The sequence below is a fragment of the Coregonus lavaretus genome (genome assembly GCF_964263955.1).
Source record: "Coregonus lavaretus genome assembly, chromosome: 28".
NCBI classification, from domain to species: Eukaryota; Metazoa; Chordata; class Actinopteri; order Salmoniformes; family Salmonidae; genus Coregonus; species Coregonus lavaretus.
In genome coordinates this window covers 16,824,998-16,847,324 of record NC_140015.1, presented here as the reverse complement: position 1 = coordinate 16,847,324, position 22,327 = coordinate 16,824,998, and the positions used below count along the sequence as shown (strand labels likewise).

The window sequence follows — 22,327 nt, the reverse complement described above, 5'->3', positions numbered from 1 at the left end:
TCTGTAGCTGGTATGTTTTCAAGTGAATGGGTATTAATGATGCATGCAAATTATTGGTCTACATAATAATAAACAAGTTTAGGAATGCTTAATAGTTTGAATACCCTGCTCAGAGAGAAGAGGATAGAGGCTATTTGGATATCAGATCACAATAAATGATACACTGCAGCAATAGTGCCATCTGCTGTGACTCGCTATATGTACATGCACTTGATATTTCTAGGCATTTTCTCATCTCATTCAAATGCATCTTATTTCATGGGGACCAACTTGCTCTCTTATAAATAATACAACAGTTGGCTCTATGCAAGACAAACATTAGCAATACAAAAAAATCCATGAATAAATGATACAACCACTTGAAATGTGCTTTACATTTATTAGTCTAAAACAGAAGACATTTGGATGTTAGGTATATACACAATGCTTTTAACCAGAAAGGCACCCGGACATGTGAGTTTTACATTAGGAATATTCCTGCAGTGTGGCTCAACTGAAGGGTCTACTAAAATCCAGACAAAATGGACACATTCACCTCACGAAGATACACATCTGCTCTCAACTTCACAATCTTTATTTATAAGGTTAAAAAGCTAATAAGACAAGTGGTGTTGTGATAGCTAAAATATATTATTTATAACATAAATACGATAGTCTTAACATTGCATATATTCTGTCTGCAACAATTTATTGATATCTATCTCACCTCTGGATACAGACAGTCCACTGTGTTTGCAGGAAAAAGTACAAATGGGAATTAACTCCAATGATACAAACCAAAACTTGCCTTAAACTTTAATCCTTAATGTAGCAACTTACACATACTTAATAAATTATATTCTCAATACAAACAACTAATTCTTTACCATTCAGAATCAAGAGCTATAAAAGTGCTCTCGTATAGGCCATTTATGTTGATGGTTTGAAACTGAGCTGTAGTGAAGATATGGCTGTGATCGTCTTAAACATTTCTTTATTGCTATCAGTATGTGCATGTCTCTCTCTAAGGGGGCTATACTGTCAAAGTCTTTGGCCTCTTGGATGGCTAATATATTTATATATCAGAGCACAAGGAAATAAAGTCATGCAAACTCATGGTGTTGTCTTCACATATGAGCATATCTGATCTGAATAGTGGCTGTGTCAACAGGGATTTCCTACTGTTGAAAGAAATGCAGTGCCCATAGACCTGTGTTGAGACACTTCCTTGATCTGAGCAAATGTTCTTTGTCCAAAAAGCTGTATGCAAATATGAAGAAGAGCAAGAATGTGATCAGTTTACATTCTGGCTGCATGGGAGTGATAGAGAGCAGTTTATGGTTAATAATGTGTTAGGGAAACTTCCTCCTAATTCTGGCTCCTGTTCAGTAGGGTACACTGTAGCACTGTGTTCTCATTGGACAAGTTCAGGTAGTACCTCCCGGGTTCAAAACATTTTCTTCTTACTGAACACAACCCTGATGTCAAACGCTCCAGTACAGCCCTGAAAACAGCCCTTCCACGGTGAGGGCATATGGACATGTTGGTTGGTTGGTGCCTCATTCTAATCTATATCATCAGTCCTGCTATGATATCCATTACTAAACCACAACCACACTGTGATAATATCTGGAGAACTACGATGAAAATGTGTGGCTTGTGGTAATTATAGTGACCTGGTACAGCCTTGCAAGCCAGGAAGAACCAAAAGCACGATTGACTGCATCTTCTCTGGCCAGCAGGGGAAAGAAATCATGGGTGCGCATCTCCGTGAGGAAATCAAAGCGACTCAATTGGCCCTAGTAGTCTCCTTACGGACACCCAGATGGTCCCGCCCACCGTGCTTTTATTTATTTCTGGTTGGTCCCATGAGAGAGCTGCCACAGTATTTTTGGAATCATAATCAGTGATGATTGGCCGTTCCCTCAGGCCTCGTGTGGGTGGGATGGGTGTCGGGTCACTTGCTGAGGCTGATGCTGACGTAGGATGTTGGAATGTAGCCCTCGTTCCCGTTGGCCCTGCGGACCCTGGTCCAACCGTCCCCTTTATCCTCCTCCACTACAGAAAACACCTCCCCCTCCTGCATGGCGATGGTCCCCTCACTGGCACCTAGCAGGGACATGACAGCATGTTAGACTATAGCCATGTGTGTGATACCATAATAGTGTTGAGCACATTGTCATTGTGACCCATCCACACCTACCTGGGAAGTTGTACATGGCTGTACATTGGCCGATGGGAGCGACAAGCTCCTCCTCCTCCTCCTCAAAGTCGTCGTCAAACTCGGTGTAGATGGCCTGAGAGGAGTCTGGGGTGCCTTCATCAGTGTGGGCTCCATCAGGGCTGGAGGGAGAAACACATATGCTTAATAATAAATATACATATGACTACAGTACATTCACTGACAGCCATGAGTGAAGTCTCAGCGTTGTTTCTAACCTGTATGGTTCGTGAGTGCTGCCGTTGTTGTTGAAGGAGTGAGACCTGTAGCTCAACGTATCCTCTCGTAATGTATCTCTCCTGAGCATCGTATCCCCTCGCCTTCCTGCCTCTGTCAACCATGACTACGAAACAAAGCACGGAGGAAATATACGATTGTTTCCTATAGTTTGTGCTTGTGACAGATTGTGAGTGAGACCAAGTACAAGAGTGGGACAGGTTAGTATACTAAATTAAGGAAAACATGACGTCTGTGTTTACAAAGAACTATGTGAAGAGGTAACAAACAATATGTATTCTAGCTTGCATATGGGAACATAGCATGCAGTACATAACTGTGGCCAGTAGAGGGGAGTCCATTACCTCATACTTGTTGAGCTCTCCTCTCAGTCTCTCCATGTTCTGGGCTGTTTGGTTGATCTGGGGAGACAGACTGGCAGGGTCTCCCATCTGGGGGTTCTTCTCATACACATCCTTCATCTTCCCCAGGGCCTCACTGGAGAGACACGGGGGAGAGAGACACACAGAGACAGAGCAACAGAGAGAGAGGGGAGAACAGAGAGAGGAGGAGGAGGAGATGAGGGGTGGATTGATTCTCTGTGGAAAGGCATCCCCTGTGGAGTGCAGTAATTGGTAAACAACACACACAGGAATACTATGTTGGGAGCAGTTGTCAGTAGTCACAGAGATGGTTGTCAAAGCAGTCAGTCAGTCAAACACACACACACACACACACACACCCCCACACACCTCTGGTCCACTTCCTTCTGCAGCTCCTTGCCAATGTCGTCTAGTTTCTGTTGTAACCTCTTCCTGCGCTGCTCAGGGGGGAGATGGCCAAAGTCCTCTGTAACTGTGGGCTGAGAAAACGCACAGGGAGGGGCAGTCACTTTAACACTCAACACACACAGGTTCTCTATCATCATGGCATGTGGTAGGAGAGGAACACACAACCACCTCTAGAGGAAATGGCGGTCTGTGGTTATGGTTCAGCTCAAGGGAAACAGTTTATGACAAGAAAGCATATTTCACCTCTAGTCATGACATTTGTTTGTGCTTTAGAGTGAACAAACAGATATGCTTTGTTTTTACACAGTGAGCTGAACCCAAGACCACCACCATTTTCACCCATATAATCATTCCCAATACCATCCCATTGGCAGCACACCCACCCTAATAAGATAACCTGTTTTTAGGAACTCTTCCATTGGGTTTGTAGTGAAAGTTTAAGGAATGAGGTTTTTATCATAGTGACAGACCAGTAAACTGTGAAATAATGGAGGTAAACTGAAGCCAAAATATCTGTCAAACGATACAAATTAGATCATGTTTCCCATTGCTGAAGTGACTTGAGTTAAGTGTTGTTACACCCCTCATCCACCAGGTGGCCACCTCTTCAACTCTAACTCCAGAGGACAGACAGGCCATGTTTTCAGCCCTCTGCTTTGCAACGAATCTTGAATGTGAATCTGGCTGTGTTCCAGTTCATGTGCTAGCAGCTAAACTAGAGCGTGAACATTCCAGCATTGATTTGAGAGGGTAAACAAGCAGACTTTAGTGTGACGTTTGAGACCAAGATGCTTGTCCAATTGTACTGATGGAGAGGTGGTCATGTGTGAGATTCCCCGTCGATGTGAGAAGCTGTGACACCCTTTAACACCCCACACAGACACCACTCTAGTATTACCATTACTATGATCCTCTCTGGAGTGAGCCTCTGAGGGAGAGAGAAACAGACAGACAGCTCGTGTGTGAGATATATATATATATTTTTTTTTTTCACTGAGTATACAAAACATTAAGAACTGCTCTTAGGTGGTTAAATAAATATTTTTAAGCCTTGAGAAATGGATTGTGTATGTGTGCCATTCAGAGGGTGAATGGGCAAGACAAAATATTTAAGTGCCTTTGAACGGGGTATGGTAGTAGGTGCCAGGCGCACTGGTTTGTGTCAAAAACTACAACACTGCTGGGTTTTTCACACTCAACAGTTTCCTGTATGTATCAAGAACAGTCCACCACCCAAAGGACATCCAGCCAACTTAACACAACTGTGGGAAGCATTGGAGTCAACATGGGCCAGCATCCCTGTGGAATGCTTTCAACACCTTGCAGAGTCTATGTCCCGACAAATTGAGGCTGTTCTCAATATTAGGAAGGTGTTCTTAATGTTTGGTATATTCAGTGTATGACACCTTCCAAGATTCTGTCTTTCCACTCTGAAAGGTCAATGTGGCAGAGATCATATCAGGTATTATGTTGTTTTATCTACAAATAAGAACAGAGGGTTTCGATCAGATACGTCTGCACTCTTTTTGAGGGAACACCTGAAACATTTTGCTCATTAAATTAGTACGTTTTGATTGGACGTATTCAGTCATTTCCTGGAACAATAAGACAGAACAGGTTGATCCACCAAACAGGTTGGGCGGAGGCCTTTGTGAGGAGACATCAGGGTCAGGGGCCGCAACGACTCACCGATCGCCCGAGGGTCCGGAAGGAGGATATTCTGGGTTTGACTGTCTTATTGATCTCCTTCAAACAGTACGACAAGGGATCCCGGCCGAACTTGGGGGAGGGGGGTCCGTTAGCGGGTGAGGGGGCGGGGGGCGTGGACAAGGGGGTGAGTGTGGAGGGGGAGGGAGAGAGCTGGGGCGGGGTGAGGCACAGACACCCAGGGAGGGGGTATGCAGGGGAGAGGATGGGGAGGACAAAAACAAACAGATGACAAGGGAAAGAGAGAGACACACCATCAACACCTTAAGCACACCACACAGAGAAGACAACACTGCAGCAATTACCCCTGCAGAAGCCCACAGTCACCGGACCATTCACATAGCACCACAACAGCCGCGCCACAGCCCCAACACCAGCAATGAAACACCAGTACAGCACCACAGCCCCAACACCAACACCAGCACCAGCAACAAAACACAAGCAACGACGAAGGGTAGAGTAGAGTGAGCCTACGTGCGGAACAAGGATGACAGATTGGAGCGGACCAATGGGACTTGTTCAATGGGAGGTTCCATTGGTTAACCTCAATCTGGACACAGATACACAGCTAGACTGAACTATGTACAAAGGACACCCTATAGGTCTGGGCCTAGTATACATGCTTGTAATAAGGGTAATAAGAAACAGGGGAGGTCTCTAAACTGGTGGGAACTACTGAACATTGGCATGATGATGTAACCTCATGACCAAGTGAGGAGCAGTGAGGGAGAATATAGTCAACTCTACAGACTGGTTTCTCAGACACAGATCAGCCTAAACCTACAGTAGTCCTGGACTAAAAAGCACTTTAACTAGGAGCTATTCGAATCAGTATTGTGCAGTGGGGAGGGGGTAGACTTTTTACAAATGACATCCAAAGCTCTTTCTCACAGGCCAATATGAAAGTTAACTCTAATAATTATTGAACCACCTCTTTGGGTAGAGCAGGAACGATGACACAGAGCGGTGCACCACACAGACAGGACGATAGGGTGTATTACAGAAACAGGATTGGACAGCAGTCAGCAGGGTAGCCAATCAGACATACAGTAGGAGGAAAGTGCTGGAAGAGATTGTGGAGAGAGAGAGAGAGAGAGAGAGAGAGCGATTGTAGAGAGAGAGAGAGATTGTAGAGAGAGAGAGAGAGAGAGATGGAGAGAGAGGTGCAGCAGTGGGTAGAGGCTGTCCATGATGTAGGTTAGCTAGGTGTTTGTTTGCTTTACTCTCAACAATAATGTCTATTCTTTTCAGACTGGCTCAGGAGGCCCGTTCAAGGGAGATCCGATATATTCTCGATCTAGATGGCCTCTAGTGGTAGTCCAACGTCATCCATGATCTCCAATGATGGTGTAGAGAGAACACAGCAAAAATGAGTTCACCTGGGACTAGTCATCCCTCACTGTCCCAGTATCATCCCTGATGGTTGGCATTTCCCAAAGGTGTCATTGTGGTGGTGTGACTCCTAATGTTATAGTCTGGGCCAGTATAATACAGTCGAATAGCAGTGTGTTTGTAGCTGAAAATCTAATGTGTTTGTGCCTGTCTGTGCTGATGAAAGCACAAGCCCAGCAGAATGCTGCCTGCCAGTAGCGTTGACCTATTGGAAACCACAGCGACATGCTGCAGAGAGAGAGAGGGGGCTTATTCACAGACAGGCCAGGGACACAGCCATGCAAAGACCTGTTCTAGAAAGGTGTGTGTACGTACGTGTGTGTGTTAGAGAGGGGGGTCATGCAGTATGTACATGCAGAGCTCTGGGAACAGGAAAGATTGTGTGTGAGACCATAGCTTCAGGACCATTGTGACTGAGGTGGTCCCCAGAGGGAAGTTCCCAGACTCTGTCTCCCTGATTCAGCCCCTCTGCCTTAACACTGACACACTGCTCATGGTTGATCTAACTGCACCTTGGAGCACTGATCATTTCATACACTGATACATCCACTCTGGGGACTAGTCATTCATAGAGGAGGGAAATAACCTGATTTGGGCATGAATTGTAGATTAGGATAATAATGTCTATTCCTAATTCAGAAAGTTACTCAGCTAGTCAGAACTGAGTCATGGGAGTGGGATGTACCAGGGGTGTAAACTAGTCTGTCATTGTGTCTGTGAGGAGGAGAGGTGGTACTAGCAGCCTACCTTACTCTTCTTGCTGAACAGCCAGAATGGTTTGCTCCTGTTCTTGCCCAGCAGCTCCAGGGGGCCTTTGGGGGTACCGAGGGTGCCCAGGCTGCTGTCTGAGGAGGCACGGTTGATGCCCTGACTGTAGTCCTCAAAGTCCAGGTCCCCAGGACGCTCAAAGCCTGACTTGTACTGCTCTATAAGAGCTATGGAGTCCTGCGGGAATAGTAGGTTACATGATGACAGTGAAACAATACCAAAACGTTTCAAAGCATTTGTGTTTAATACCTATTTCCCTCACATTCTGTCGACCTTCATTGGACCACATGTATCTATGTACATTACGTCTGGGTTTGTTTTGTATACATGCAGTACAGTATGGCCGACTCACATTCCTCTCATTGACATTAGTGCCTGCTTTAGCGACGCCCTCCAGACACTTCCCGATAATAGGCATCACGTGCTTCTCTGTGTCTGAGAACAAGACGTAGCCCTGTGCCAGCTTCCTCACCCGCCTCTCATCCATGTCCTGGAGTTTCTATAGGGAGAGGAGGCACATACAGGACAGGGCGTCACTCACTCAGGTCTGCCATGTCACGGTGCCTGATTAAAAAATAACAATCTCAAAGGTCAGCTGTGTTTTTAATGTCTGTTGAACCAAATGTTGGTATTCAAAATAGTTCCAGCATAAGGAAGGAAATCTAAGCTAAGGTCAGGATGGATGGGTGAGAGGCTCTGCCTTACGTTGAAGATGAGAGGCATGTAGCTAAAGTAGAACTGGCTCTGCTCCTTGTTGTATTTCTGCAGCTGGGCTGCGTAGTCGTTCTTACACTCCTCCGCTATGTGTGTCCTCATGTTGGCCTGCTGTTTGGCCTGGACACAAGTAACAAAACACACACACAGGTCACACACAGGTTGGTCTGGTGGCTCACATTCCACTGTTTAAGGGGAAACAGGACAAGTAGGACAGCTGGGTTGTGTTCAGTAGGGCAACGGAAAATGAAAATCAGTGTTCTTTTTGTTCTGTGTTGGTGTCCTACTACCTTCTCGACGTCGGCCTTTGTGGCGTTGATGTCCTGGTCAGTTTTCTCGGCATACTGAGCAGCTTTGTCCGCTTCCCGCCACTCCCTCTCAAAACGTTTCTTACTCTAAACACAGAGAGAGAGACAAACACCTCCATGTTGATCTTACCTAACCCAATACTGTGCTCTGTGGGCATTGTTTGAATGGAATAGAATAGGCTCTACTATTGTGTACAAGAGGGACCTCTGCTTCACCCAAAGGTAGTGAACACTTGCCCTAGGCCCACTAGCACCTGACTCTTTACTGAATGGGGCTGGAACAGCAGTGGTTTAGGCCAGTGGTGCTGACCCATACAGTGAAGAGCGACGGGCTGGAGTGCTGCTGGTTTCTGGTCGCGTTTTGGTTCCCTACCCCTGCTTTAAAAGGAGCTCCTCATCTCTTTTTACTGTAAACATCACAAATACTGTTCACCTGAGTCACCATACACACATGCATGCGCTCACAACTAGTCAACAAACGTCCCTTTCACTGATGTAACAATGACCACACTCACAGTAGACAAAAAGCAGACAATATGAGAGTGCATTCAGAAACATTTGACCTCTTTCACAACTATAGACAATGGAGGACAGTGACTGGAGAAAACATTGCCCTTTGACTGAACAGAAAGAATAAACAGACAAGTTGTTCACTGACAAGCAAAGTATAGGCCTACTGTAAAGAGAGGATGTATACATTAGTATTCTAGCAACAACGTAGATTTTACCTTTGGAAGAGGGGTGTTATTGGCAGACGGCCCGACATGTAAACAAACTTACACTGTCGAGCTGCTTATAGGTGCTCTCCAAACTCTGCTGGGCTTTCTTGGCCTCCGACAGATGCTGAAAACAGACAAACAGAGAAAGGACACATTACATTTACATTTACGTCATTTAGCAGATGCTCTTATCCAGAGCGACTTACAAATTGGTGCATTCACCTTATGATAGCCAGTGGGACAACCACTTTACAAATGTTTTGTTATTTATATTTTGTTTAATTTTTGTATTTATTTTAGTTAATTTTTATTTGTAAAAAAAAAAAAAAAAAAAATCTTTCAAATGTTAAAAAAAGAAACATTTGAGTATGTTTTTAATTTTCATTTGTTTTATATATTTATATATATATATATATATATATATATGTTTATTTATTTTTATTTTTGTTGTTTATTTATTTTTATGTGTTTTTTATGAGACACAGAGAACACATGAGACACAGAGAACACTAGGATGACATGACGGTCCCTACTTAGACAGGGCCATGGGCATTGGGTACAGAATAAACAATGGCCACCAAAAACCACTGAACAAAACAGATGGTAAACAAATAGCAGTCTGTCTGTCTGTGGATCATGTCTACTGGGAGACTTTATAGTGTTTCTATATTCCATTGGGTTGGGCCAAGGCATTCCTCTCCTTTCAGAGGATGATACAACACTACTGTGACCACCCCCTACGAGACAACCCAAGTAAGGCTTCCTTCCTGCCATAACAGGGGAACCTACAAATCTCTGCTCCTCCTTCCTGTCTCCTTCTGACTCTCCCTCCTTTTCCCTAGCTCCCTCCCATCTTCACTCACCCTCACTATAATATTCTGAGTTTTGAACTCTTCCATCCTTCCCTCTCAGTGTGGATGTTTCACTCTCTCACCGTCTTGCGCTCCATCTTGAGCTCCTGCAGGTACTTGGTGAGGTCGATGCAGATGTTCATCATCATGTTCTCAGCAATCAGCTCCCTCTGTCCTGCATAGTCGTTCATCTCATTCAGGATGTCCAGGAAGGACTGGTGGTTGGAGAACCTATGGGAGAGGGTGGTGAGTAAAGAGGAGGGAGGGAGGGTGGGAGGTAGGGAGGGAGGGAGAGAGGGAGGGAGGGTGGGAGGGGAAGGATACAGAAGAGATGAGATCTGTAATGGATTTGGGCATTGACAGGAAGTTACATACACTGTTGCTTAAATAGCTGTGTTAGCCAGGTAATGATAGGTCCATTACTTCCTTATTCCCGTTTCCCTCTCAGGGGGTATAGTAGCAGTCATTTGCATTGCTCTGCAGGTGCTGGCATAGCCTCTCCAACTACAGTACTACAGACAGGAAAGCAGTTTGAAAACACGTCATTGAAATTACGTCATGTATTGTTGGTGTATTATTTTAGTCAAGCTTTGTTTTCCTTCTCTATGTCTGATTAGGAACTGAAAGTCATGTTGAAGATCACAGCTGGCCTGGGCAGGTAAAAATATATTTTATGCACCCGCACTTTCATTCACACACACACAAAAGCACACAATAGCTCACCTGCATTCCTGTTCCTCTTTACTGCCTCGTTTAGGATTGTATTTCTTTGTTAGATTTCTGTCAATATTAGGAGAGGGGGAAAGATATGGTAAGTAGTCTGGAAGATTGCATCTGTGCTTTTGACATATTCTAACTTAATTATCCTAAATGATAGGAAAACAGAATGCATCAAATTAGGGAGTCTATTAAAATCTCAATGAACAAGTTCTACTGACCTAAATTGGTTTCAGTTTGCGTTTAATAGAAATTATTCGACTTAAAAATCAATCCATTCCTCTAAAAAACAATACACACAAATAGTATTTGCTTCTTGTAGGCAAGACTGGCCCAGTCCACTAGCACAGTTGATCTTTCATTTTTGCTGTTTTTGTCTCAAATCATTTCTGGGCAACAATTAATTACCTCACTGTAATTGTTTTTAATCAAAAATAGCTTATTTGAAAAAATATATTTCTCAAAAAAGAATTTTGCTAAGACTGCGAGTGGTCTGAGAGACGAGCCTAATGGGAAGGATGTGTAACCTGAAAGCTAGCTGTTATTGGCCTATTATTAACGTATAGGTCAACAACAACAAAAAACACGCAGCCAAACAAGCTGAAATTTCAGGCAGCTCTTACACTAAAAGTGCATTATCATAATTTTCACAATTTCACTGTATTATTCCAACCTCAGTGTGGATATATATATATATATAAAAAAATCACGTCTTTGACTGCACTGCCCCTTTAAGGGAAAGCCAATGCAAAACTAGTCAAGAAGAACATCCATGTTAAAACAGATCCACTTCTCCTATTCTTCCTTCTTTCACTAGAGCTCACTCTGACCACATCCTGTCCGATCATGTGCCAGTCTGCTCCCACTTCCTCTCCTCTCCACCAGAGCTCAGCAGCAGATACTGACAGACACTCGGGGTGAGAGTGAGGAATAGAGAGTAAGGGAGGCAGCAGTGCAGGCCCAAGCTTGAGAATGAGGGCAGTGTTTCTGGGACTGTGTGGGCTGGGGCAATGCCAACAGGAGGAGACAAGTTCAATTCTGCCCCAAACTAGTCATAAGACACCACATACGTTTCATAAAACAGCATACATTTCATAAAACAGCTGCAGGAATGAGGCCCGAGGAAAGAGGAACCATGAGAAATGAGGCCTACCTCAGCTGCTTGGCATAGTTCTGCTCTATCTCCGTCCTCTCCTTCACAAACTTGACATACTTCTCTACCAGTTCCAGGCCGGATTGCGTGTGCTTGTCGATGATGTCATATTGGTCCTGGGGAGAAGGAACATGAAAGAGAGAGAGAAATAGATATTATTCACGATACACACAAGATGGATGGATAGCTCATCTCCATTAGATAAGAATGACAGGGCACGTTCCATGGGATGAGTGACGTTATCTAAAGAATGCTGGATATTAATCAGTCTGAGGCAACATTTCGTTTACAGACTGTTGATACTGAATCTCAAGTCGCCATATCTACCCATATGTTATGCATTCCAAGAATTCTCTACATATGCACAACCCTTGACCCCCAACCTTGTGGCGCTAAATCATGCTGCTGCCTTAGCGGGAGAAAAAGTGAGAAAAGGGCCAGAGAGACACAGGGAGGAGGACCACCTTTTACCGACAGGAAATAGGAAGCGCCTCGCTCTTGCACTTCCTGTGGTACGTGGACTCAGTAGAAACATCCCAAACTGAGATATCAATATGAATTGCATAGAACACTAAACAACCAACTGATTGCAGCATTACCGCAAACATGGAGGAGGCAAGTGGAAGGGAGTGAAGGTAGGGAACTAGTTTGTCTCCCCTTTAAAGGCCAAAATTGGCTAAAAGAAATCATCATAAATTGAAAAACATACATGGCACATGGTTTATGAACTGATACAAAAAACAACACTTGATTCAAAACTTAAAGAGTTTTTCAATTTAAATGATTGTACAAAACTCTTGCCACCAACAGAATGTTATGTATATAGGGCATACAACCATCTCAGCTCTGCAGATTTTGCTGCAAAGAGACAGAATCATTAGATAATTTATTCTGGTATTGCCCCTATGTAGCTTGTTTCTGGTCAACTGTGTGTATAATGTACAAAAAAATAAAAAGCTGTAAAAACAAAGTTTATTTTTGCCCTCTGAAGAGGGTGGTGGATGGGCGAATAAAGAAACCTACAAACAACACTAAACACAACGCATCGTTATTTGATTTCCCTACACTTGCTACCACACGTATCATTAACAGAAATTCCCACACTTTGATATGCAGTGAGGAGTCTTCTAGTCTCTTCTCTTTAGTTCCTTTTTTGGCTGGGTGCTTTATGGCCACTTCAAGCACAGACAAGCCTGTTAGAGAGTGATGATGATATCTAGGAATAGCCAATCCTCCCTCCCTCACTCTGAACACCTCCAAGCCCTCTGTAGTTACAGTATGGAGGAGGGACGTCTATGGGAAGAGAGTCCTATCATGTTGGGCCATGTTCTTGACCCATCCTACCCCTCTCAAAGGGCACACAAAAAGAGAGTGAACAAATAACACCTAAGGCCTTTTATTTGAGAATATATATTTATTCATCAGTTTGGGAGATTGAGTTTATCAACACAGGCTGATTTCTGTGGTAATATGTCAACATGTGGGCTTGTATGAGACATTGTGAGTGAGTTGCTGTGTGTGCATGTGTATGTCCAACACGGAGGAGTTATTTTTAGAAGTCTGATCAAATGTTTTGGGGCAGGAAAATGAGGGCCACAGTGTGCTCCTTTGTGTTCACCCTAAACACCACCAAGAGACAAGGAGAGAACATACCAACTGGTTGGTTTTCATTCAAGTTTAACAGAGTCCTCCTGTCTTAGCGGTTAAGTTGTAAATAAACCAAGCTGAGTGTTGTTTCACAACCATTAGGCTTACTGGCTGGGGGGGGGGGGGGTCTTATTCCCGCTCCATAAGACCATTTTGTTTAGAAATTGGTTCCAATTTAAAGTTTCAGTAAGTTAGGACATTCAGTTTGGCTTTCATTAGCATACTGTAGGCTTCACAATAGCATTTAGGACACACAGACACATCAAAGACAGTAATCTTTCAAAGACTGTAGGCCTATCCATCCATGTTGGCCCTGCCTCAACCCAGCAGCCTGTGTCTTCTACCTCCACCCCCCCCCAACTCCAGACAGATTAACTTGTAAAGGCGTCATCCTGGGCATGGGAAGTCATCCTGTTCCATGACTATGGAGAATGTTTCCTCCCTTAGCCTCTGTCTTTCATGAACTTTATAAAGAGCATGTCTGCCATGCTACATTTTTTACAGTTGTGGAACACACACAGAGCCTGTACTCACTCAGTCACACTAGCAGCCAGGTCTAATGCCCATGCACTGATCTTGCACACTGAACACTAGGTGCCTAAAATAGCTGCTGGATTAACGGCAAGGAAAGCAGGGTGATAGATGCCACAGAGCAGGCAGCAGAGTTGGCCACAAACGTTACTGCCCAAACACAATCACAACCAATTGGGCAGTCTGGACGTTGTGGCGAGGGAAAGAATGAATGTTGAATGAATGTTGCCAATGCCAATAGTCTCCCTCACACATAAATACAAACATATGAAAACCTGGTTAGGTCTGTGTGCAAATTGAAGTCATTCTCTCACAATCAATTTAACTAGTAGTATCGGCTAAACCTGATAGAAGGTACAGTAAACTACAAGCTAATAAAATCTGTTTGAGTTTGCATGTTTTCAGAGAAAAGTAGGTGGTTTGAAGAAATGCCTCTTGGGTTAAAAAGTGAAACAGATGTGGCAAATATATCCATATAAATAAATACAAAAGCATGGCTAGATGAGATGTTTTGAGTTCATTAAATGAGGTCAAAACTAATTAGGTTGCTGGTGCTCCATGCAGCGCAGCACTGAGGATGGAAAGGGGACAGGACGGACAGGAGGAAGAGAGAGAGGCCCAGGGGGAACATGGGTAATGAGGTCAGAGCCTACCGTCACACCCTCCTCTCTGTAACGCCCCATTTGCATATTCATTAAGTGTGTGTGTGTGTGTGTGTGTGTGTGTAGGAAGTCAGATCACTGGGTGGGTGGTGGAGTAGCCATAGCCTAGCTCTCAGACAAACAGTGTAGCAGCATTGAGGGGCAGTGTGTTCTTGGCCTGATCTTTAGTGAAAAGACTGCTTGTTTCTCTGTTTGTCTTGTCCATTGTGTCGCCTACCAGCTACCACTGTAACTCACTCTGGTGCACATTGGCTGGGGAATCCATGACAACCGGTGGCAGTCAACAGAGGTTGAAATCAACTCATTATACTCATTAAAACCATGTGAGATCGATTAGGGAGAGCAAAGATCCATCCAGCAATCTATGTAAAAAAGAAGGCTATTGCTTGTTGTCACACGGTACTCTAGTGGGCACCAATCCTGGTCCTGGAAAGCAACAGTGTACACTACAGTGTTTTTCCAGGCTATTTTAAACTCCTCAATGAAGGTATTGGTGGTCAGTAATTAGCCTAGTTGTTAAACCCTCTCTCCAGGACTAGAGTTGGGTTGGGTTGGTGACCACTGGCATGCTCAGTACAGTGCACTGTTGAAAACATTGAAGGATCTGGGGTAAACGTGCCGTCATGTAACTGATATCATTCAATATGTCAACTTCAAGTCAATGGTGGGTGTCAATATAAGTCGCAAAATAAAATGTATTTGAAGCAAAATGACTACAGGGGAGCAAGCAAGTGATTGGTTCAAGCAGCCATGCCCATGCCCATGAGACTGTGTGCTCCATCCATGCGCGCGGTGGGCAGCAGGAGGCAAAAGTGTCCTATTTCTGGGAATCAAGTAACGCCCAACTGGGTGACAACTTGTTGCGGGCATGGCCCTCCCAAAAGTGGATCCTTCCTTGGGACACAACATAAATTAGTCTTGGGGCAAGGAATGTCAATGAAGTTCACACAAGTTCAAAACATCAAAGGCCTAGGCCCTAGACATTCTGCATGTCTGGCAGTTTGTGCACGACAATCTGGGTCATAAGCTTTTTCTTGAGAAATGAAACATTGACCTGAACTTGGCTAGCTAGCTAATACCATAATGAGCTGAGAGACTAGACAAGAGACCAGCACGAGCCGCTTTGTTGTTCAGCGTCCCCAATGACAGCACTTCGATTCGAAAGTTACTAATCGTGCTACAACTTATGTACCTGCTACAATGGCTGCGTTTACACAGACAGCCCAATTCTGATCTTTTGCCCAATTATGGAAATCTGCGTATATGCAGATTCAGGAATGCCCACATGCAGGAACGCCACAAATTGCGTGCTGCAATCACACACTATTCCAATTATGGGCAAAACGAACTGATTGGGCAAAGGACAAATTAGTGAAAAATATCAGAATTGGGCTGCCTGTGTAAACAGAGTCACATTTGTATCTGTTCAGAGAGTGACACGCTGGTCCAACACAAGGTGTCAAAAATAAATAATGCACCCATCCAATTGGCGACAGATTTTCATGTGAATATTCTAAAATCTTCATAAAAACAATATGCCATTTCAGAGTTTCCTTTAGGAAAATGTGGCGCCGGACAATATAACAGAGAACATTTTCATTTACCAGACATTTGAGAAATGTTATAGACATCAATCTGCATTCAGATCCAACCTGGCGTTGCCAGCGCCATCAATAAATGAGGGATGTTGGCCAAATGAACCACATTTACGAGTCCTTAAAAACAGCCTATAACAAATTACAAAAACACTATTCCTTGTGTTTCGGTGTAGCACATGCAAAACTTTAGACTTTTTTTTGGGGGGGGCTACTTTCCTAAAACAATAATTGTCCACCTCACGGTTCAGCTGTCAGAGATTTGAGCACTAAAAGCATCAGGGCATTGCATGCAAAGGCGTAGGTGTCCACTGTATGATATTCATATTTTAAATAGCTTATTTCTCTAAAATGTTGTGCACAAATATGTTTACATCCATGTAAGTGAGCATTTCTCCTTTGCCAAGATAATCCATCCACCTGACAGGTGTGGCATATCAAGAAGCTGATTAAACAGCATGATCATTTCACAGGTGCACCTTGTGCTGGGGACAATATAAGGCCACAAAAATGTGCAGTTTTGTCACACAACACAATGCCACAGATGTCTCAAGTATTGAGGGAGCGTGCAATCGGCATCCACTAGGAGCTGTTGCCATAGAATTGAATGTTCATTTCTCTACCATAAGCTGTTTGGAGAATTTGGCAGTACATCCAACCGGCCTCACAACCGCAGACCACGTGTAACCACGCCAGCCCTGGACCTCCACATTCGGCTTCTTCACCTGCGGGGTCGTCTGAGACCAGCCACCCGGACAGCTGATTAAACTGTGGGTTTGCAAAACCGAAGGATTTCTGCACAAACTGTCATAACCCGTCTCAGGGAAGCTCATCTGTGTGCTCGTCATCCTCACCAGGGTCTTGACCTGACTGCAGTTCGTAACCAACTTCAGTGGGCAAATGCTCACCTTCAATGGCCACTGGCATGATGGAAATGTGTGCTCTTCACAGATGAATCAACTGTACTGGGCAGATGGCAGACAGCGTGTATGGCGTTGTGTGGACGAGCGGTTTGCTGATGTCAACGTTGTGAACATAGTGCCCCATGGTGACGGTGGGGTTATCGATAGCAATTTGAATGCACAGAGATACCGCGTTGAGATCCTGAGGCCTATTTCGTGCCATTGATCCGCCGCCATCACCTCATGTTTCAGCATGATAATGCACAGCTCCATGTCGCAATTACTGGAAGCTGAAACTGTCCCAGTTCTTCCATGGCCTACATACTCACCAGACATGTCACCCATTGAGCATGTTTGGGATGCCCTGGATCGATGTGTATGTCAGCGTGTTCCAGTTCCCGCCAATATCCAGCAACTTCGCACAGCCATTGAAGAGGAGTGGGACAACATTCCACAGGCCACAATCAACAGCCTGCCAACTCTATGCGAAGGAGATGTGTCACGCTGCACGAGGCAAATGGTGGTCACACCAGATACAAACTGGTTTTCTGATCCACGCCCCTACCTTTGTTTTTAATGTATTCCACATTTTGTTACGTTACAGCCTTATTCTAAAATATATTAAATTGTTTATTTTCCTTATCAATCTATACACAATAACTCATAATCACAAAGCAAAAACAGATTTAGAAAATTTTGCTAATTTATTACAAATAAAAAAACGGAAATATCACATTTACATAAGTATTCAGACCATTTACTCAGTACTTTGTTGAAGCACGTTTGGCAGTGATTACAGTCTCAAGTCTTCTTGGGTATGACGCTACAAGCTTGGCACACCTGTATTTGGGGAGATTCTCCCATTCTTCTCTGCAGATCCTCTAAAGTTCTGTCAGGTTGGATGGGGAGCGTCGCTGCACAGATATTTTAAGGCTGTAACGTAACAAAATGTGGAAAAGGGGAAGGGGTCTGAATACTTTCCAAATGCGCTGTGTATATACATGTTTCAACTGGTGCTGGGGGACCTTCAGATGAGTCTTGAGGCCTGTGGGCATCCTAGAACAAAACAACCGACATGTACAAGTTTGTGAGTCTAAACTTTCCACAGAGGCGTCATATTAGTGTGAAGCCCAGACTGTTTGAATGCTACAGACAGAAGTTGGCAGATCGGCTGTACCGACTTCAGACGCGTCCCATCGTGTTCGTGAGAGTCATCTTTCCATAGAGGGGTCATAATAGTTTGTAGGCCAAACCGTTCGGACGCTACATTTGATTTTGCGAGAAGAACGGTTTTCGGGATGTGTCATGGTCTGACAAACCCTGCTATAATTCTGCCACTTTTCACAGCAGATGCAGAACTGCAACATCAGTGGATGCGGTGGATTGAGACACATCCAAAGCAAAAAAACATCTCTAGCTTGAATTGACAGATTCCCAAAACATGTGCATTAGTGTTCCAACAGCATTCATACGGCATCGATCACATATTGGAGTAGGAATCAGCTTCATAGAATGCAGCCTTTTGACAACATGTACTAAAGTCAATTTAATCCACACTTGCATTAGTCCCCTCATTTGGTGATTGGCATTTAGGCTGTAACAACAAAAAGGAATCAGAGAGACCTACAGTATGTTTTAGCAGGGAAGTTTGGTAGGGTGAACTTATTTGTAACAATGAAAATAATTTTGTGAAACAGATTGTGAACCAAAAAGTGTATGTTTGATTCTAGAGGGGGGGACAATGAATAGAACCATTTTTTGGTAAGGGTGTAGGGGCAGATTTATGTAATCTTGTCTTCAGGAGACTTTATTATCTATTTACTTAATTCAGTCTGATCAGTGGAACAATTCTCATTCTAAACAATGGGCTAAAATAGAGGGTAATTAGTGTGCTTGTCAGCAAGAACACTACTGGTATTCCCCACACATTATTATTCCACTTTTTCCCAATTTTTCCAGTGTAATAACATATTTGAAATCTGATACGTCTACCTGTGTCTTTGAAAATGAATGATATGAGGCTATGTATTATTGCAGCAATTCATGGACAGTTTGGAATAAATCATACAAATAAGCATTGCTATTAAATGCTCCAGGAATCAAATATTTTAGCATTGTGCACAAGCTAGGCAGAGATGGTAGGGGGACTCACAACTCATAAACACATCATATTTTGTCTATATAGAGTAAGATGACGCCAAGGATCTTCAACTATATAGTAGGCATAAGTAGTAAGTAAGTAGCCCTGCACAAGCCTTGGTTTGTGCGAGCCGAATGGCTCATAGGGCAGGAGCCCATCTCCTGTTTCTGTAGCGTGAGGACGCTAGTCTATCGCAGGGCCTTACCCCCAATCTATCTCCTTAGTAGGCATAAACCACCTGAATATTGATATTCATTCGATTTTTCATCAAGCTTGGGTGATTTTAAGAAAATATTGTTATAACAAGTACATTTTCAAACACCCAGCACTTGGGAAACATAGATCAGGAGTGGCCAACCCTCCTGGAGAGCAAGAAGGATTTTCTTCAAGCCCTATTTTAAAGAGAGAGTTCACCCAAATTACAAAATGTTTGTGTGTTTACCTTGAAAGCATTCTATGGACAAGGAGACTGCAATCTATGATTTGGTTACCCACTGCCATCAACCATTAATATTAAAATGTCCTGTGCACATGTTGCATACAACTTGCATACAACTTGCATACAACTTTCCACCTGAGAACAGGGATCAATCCCTGCTTACAACCTTCCAACTGTTTCTAGCATTTGCCCCATCTCATTTCATTACTGTCTGAATAAAATGTAAAACCACATAAATCCCCCCAAAATCTCAAAGTAGTCAAATTTTGAGTGTTCATTTATAGTTCACACATCCTAAATACACCTGACCTGTGGTTTTAATTTTCCATCCCGGTCATAGGCCTAAACCATGTCAAAATATGTAGAATTGCAAGAAATTAGTTTTAAAACAGTAACATTTTCCTGGTGGAGGATCTCCAGTCCCCCATCTAGGAGTTGTGCCAGGGGGCAATGAAATTCACATAGCAAATCCCACTCCAAGCTTTCTTCAAAAGTTGGCAGCCCTGAATTCTGCATGGGGCAGAGATTGTTTTTGCAGTTTTAAAGCTTATTTCCTGCAATTTTACGATATCGTATGTGTGTTTATATGATACCAGGGGACAAAGCCTAAATGAGTTCATATATATATATATATATATATATATATATATATATATATATATTCTTATTTTTTACACTTGGGACCCGCGATCCGTTTTGACCCCGTTCTGGGTCCAGTTGAGTATGGCTGGGACAGATGTTCTGAGAGAAAGAATTCTCAGTATAGTTTGACTACCTCCATCAAACCCCGTCTCTTGGTATGCTCATAGTCGTAGAAGAACCTACATACTACATCACATTAAATTTGGCAAAAACAATACTTTGCAAAACTTCACGAGAGCTAAAGCGCTTGGCAGATCTCATAAAGCTCGCGAACTCACCCAGAGATCCGTGCCCCAGTCCATGTTTAACGTCTTTTTATCAGCGGATCCCTGAATACAAAGAACTTCTTCAAAGTTATCGCAATTTGGAGGACGCCTCAATCCCGACAATATTAATTCCGAGGACGTTCAAACACCCCTTCTGGTATGCTTTCCGTTTCTAAACAGTGAGAATCATTTCACCCTATAATTTAGCTAGTTATCGCTAACTAGTCTAGTTAATCTAAACAATATTCGTTGCAAAGGAAAGAGGGATAAACTAGCTTTCATATCCGCGTCACTCCCAAATCCTAATTCTTAAAGGGACCGTTCACTAATGTATTTGCCTTCATTAAAATGTTCACTGGCGACAGACTGGCAGTGGCATATCAAAAGCAGTGATGCTTGTTTATTTATGAGAATCCACAAGTCACTTTTAAAAACAGTTTTGAAAATAGTTTTATAAAGAAAAATGAATGTTCAGATTCTACTGTAATTAGGCTTCAGCAAGCAATACAATTAATTACTGATATAGAAATATTTACATTCTTATGAAATTCATTGTTATGGTGACATGCAAGACATTTGTTGAACAGGCAAAAAAAAATCAACAAAAGCATAAAAAATCAACACTAGAGTCACACATAAAAGCTCATAGTTAGATTGTATAAACACAATTCAACAAACTGTACCACTGAATCAAGGCCTATGTATCTACAGTATTCTGATTACTTTTCTAGACTGAGATAAGCACACACACAGCTACTTCATACTTACAGAAATCCTCTAATTTTACAACATTATTTGTTCAAGAGGGCAGCCAGCGCATGGCATTAATCAATTTCCTTTTGTTATTTTATTATACAGTGTAATTTCTAGTCTAGTCTACACACAGTTGAAATTGATTCAAAATCCCATACAAGTACTTTAACATGCTCTGCCATAGTTGCCTGCCAGAGTTAAAAGTTGAAAACCATTGAGTAAACTCACATTTCTCAGATTTCTTACTCAAAGTCACATTCAAAATCAAGCAAGATACATGAGTCTGATTGAACCCCCACCCTAATCTTGTTTGAAATCAATTATATTTAGTTTTTCATTCATAATTCATTGTTCAATGATGTGGATGAAATGTATTTTTAAGTATTTTATTTATTAAATCCCATTGTTGCTTGTAGACCAAATAATTTTTGTGTCATACAAAAGTGTTACCGTGCCTGAAGTTTAAAATGCATTCTGTCATTACTAAATTTGTAATGTGATATATTTTAACATTTCAATTTTGAATAAAAAATATTGTCTTCCTCAAATGAAGGGGATGATGATGCAATCTTTACAAGTGGGAAGGAATCTTATTTCAATGATCCTCAACTCGTGGCTCAGTCATTTCATTCAGGGTAAGTGGAGTTCACAGGAGGTTGGTGGCACCTTAATTGTGGTAATGGCTGGAGCGGAATCAGTGGAATGGTATCCACGTGTTTGATGCCATTCCATTTGCTCTGTTCCAGCCATTATTATGAACCGTCCTCCCCTCAGCAGCCTCCACTGGACTGGAGTTAGCCATGAGATGCCCCGGAGCAGATTAGTTCAGAAATGTACAGTATCAGTCAAAAGTTTGGACACACCTACTCATTCAAGGGTTTTTCATTATTTTTTACTATTTTCTACAATGTAGAATAATAGTGAACACATCAAAACTATGAAATAACACATGGAATCATGTAGTAACCACATTTTTTAAAACAAATCTAAATATATTTGAGATTTGAGATTCTTCAAATAGCCACCCTTTGCCTTGATGACAGTTTTTCACACTTTTGGCATTCTCTCAACCAGCTTCACATTTGCTGAGTACTTGTTGGCTGCTTTTCCTTCACTCTGACGTCCGACTCATCCCAAACCATCTCAATTGGGTTGAGGTCGGGGGATTGTGGAGGCCAGGTCATCTGATGCAGCACTCCATCACTCTCCTTCTT

The 22,327-nt window shown here is 42.9% G+C and overlaps 1 protein-coding gene across 2 annotated transcripts; it reads right to left on the bottom strand.

Moving 5' to 3' along the window:
• Window positions 1-361: 361 nt before the first annotated feature.
• Window positions 362-20,604, bottom strand: LOC311103389 (cdc42-interacting protein 4 homolog). Of its 2 annotated transcripts, XM_084144954.1 has the most exons (15): window positions 20,373-20,501; window positions 11,537-11,652; window positions 10,390-10,446; window positions 9,750-9,897; window positions 8,877-8,939; window positions 8,079-8,183; window positions 7,780-7,908; window positions 7,427-7,573; window positions 7,054-7,251; window positions 4,106-4,135; window positions 3,169-3,278; window positions 2,782-2,914; window positions 2,419-2,543; window positions 2,183-2,322; window positions 362-2,088 (listed from the first exon to the last, which is right to left on the bottom strand). In XM_084144954.1, exons 1-15 carry the CDS (start codon window positions 20,394-20,396, stop codon window positions 1,937-1,939), a joined length of 1,677 nt encoding a protein of 558 aa, XP_084001080.1. In that variant the 5' UTR covers window positions 20,397-20,501; the 3' UTR covers window positions 362-1,936. The 2 variants fall into 2 exon arrangements, with proteins under 2 accessions (XP_084001080.1, XP_084001079.1); XM_084144953.1 differs by lacking the exon at window positions 4,106-4,135 and having other exon boundaries at window positions 20,373-20,604.
• Window positions 20,605-22,327: the final 1,723 nt, after the last annotated feature.

Coding starts and splice junctions, on each gene's coding strand:
- LOC311103389 (XM_084144954.1), bottom strand. CDS start 20,396: ATGGACTGGGGCACGGATCTCTGG. Junction 4,136..7,053: donor TGTTCAGCAAGAAGAGTAAG/GTAGGCTGCTAG, acceptor TCTCTCCCTCAG/AGGCTCACTCCAGAGAGGAT. Junction 2,089..2,182: donor AGCCATGTACAACTTCCCAG/GTAGGTGTGGAT, acceptor TGTCCCTGCTAG/GTGCCAGTGAGGGGACCATC.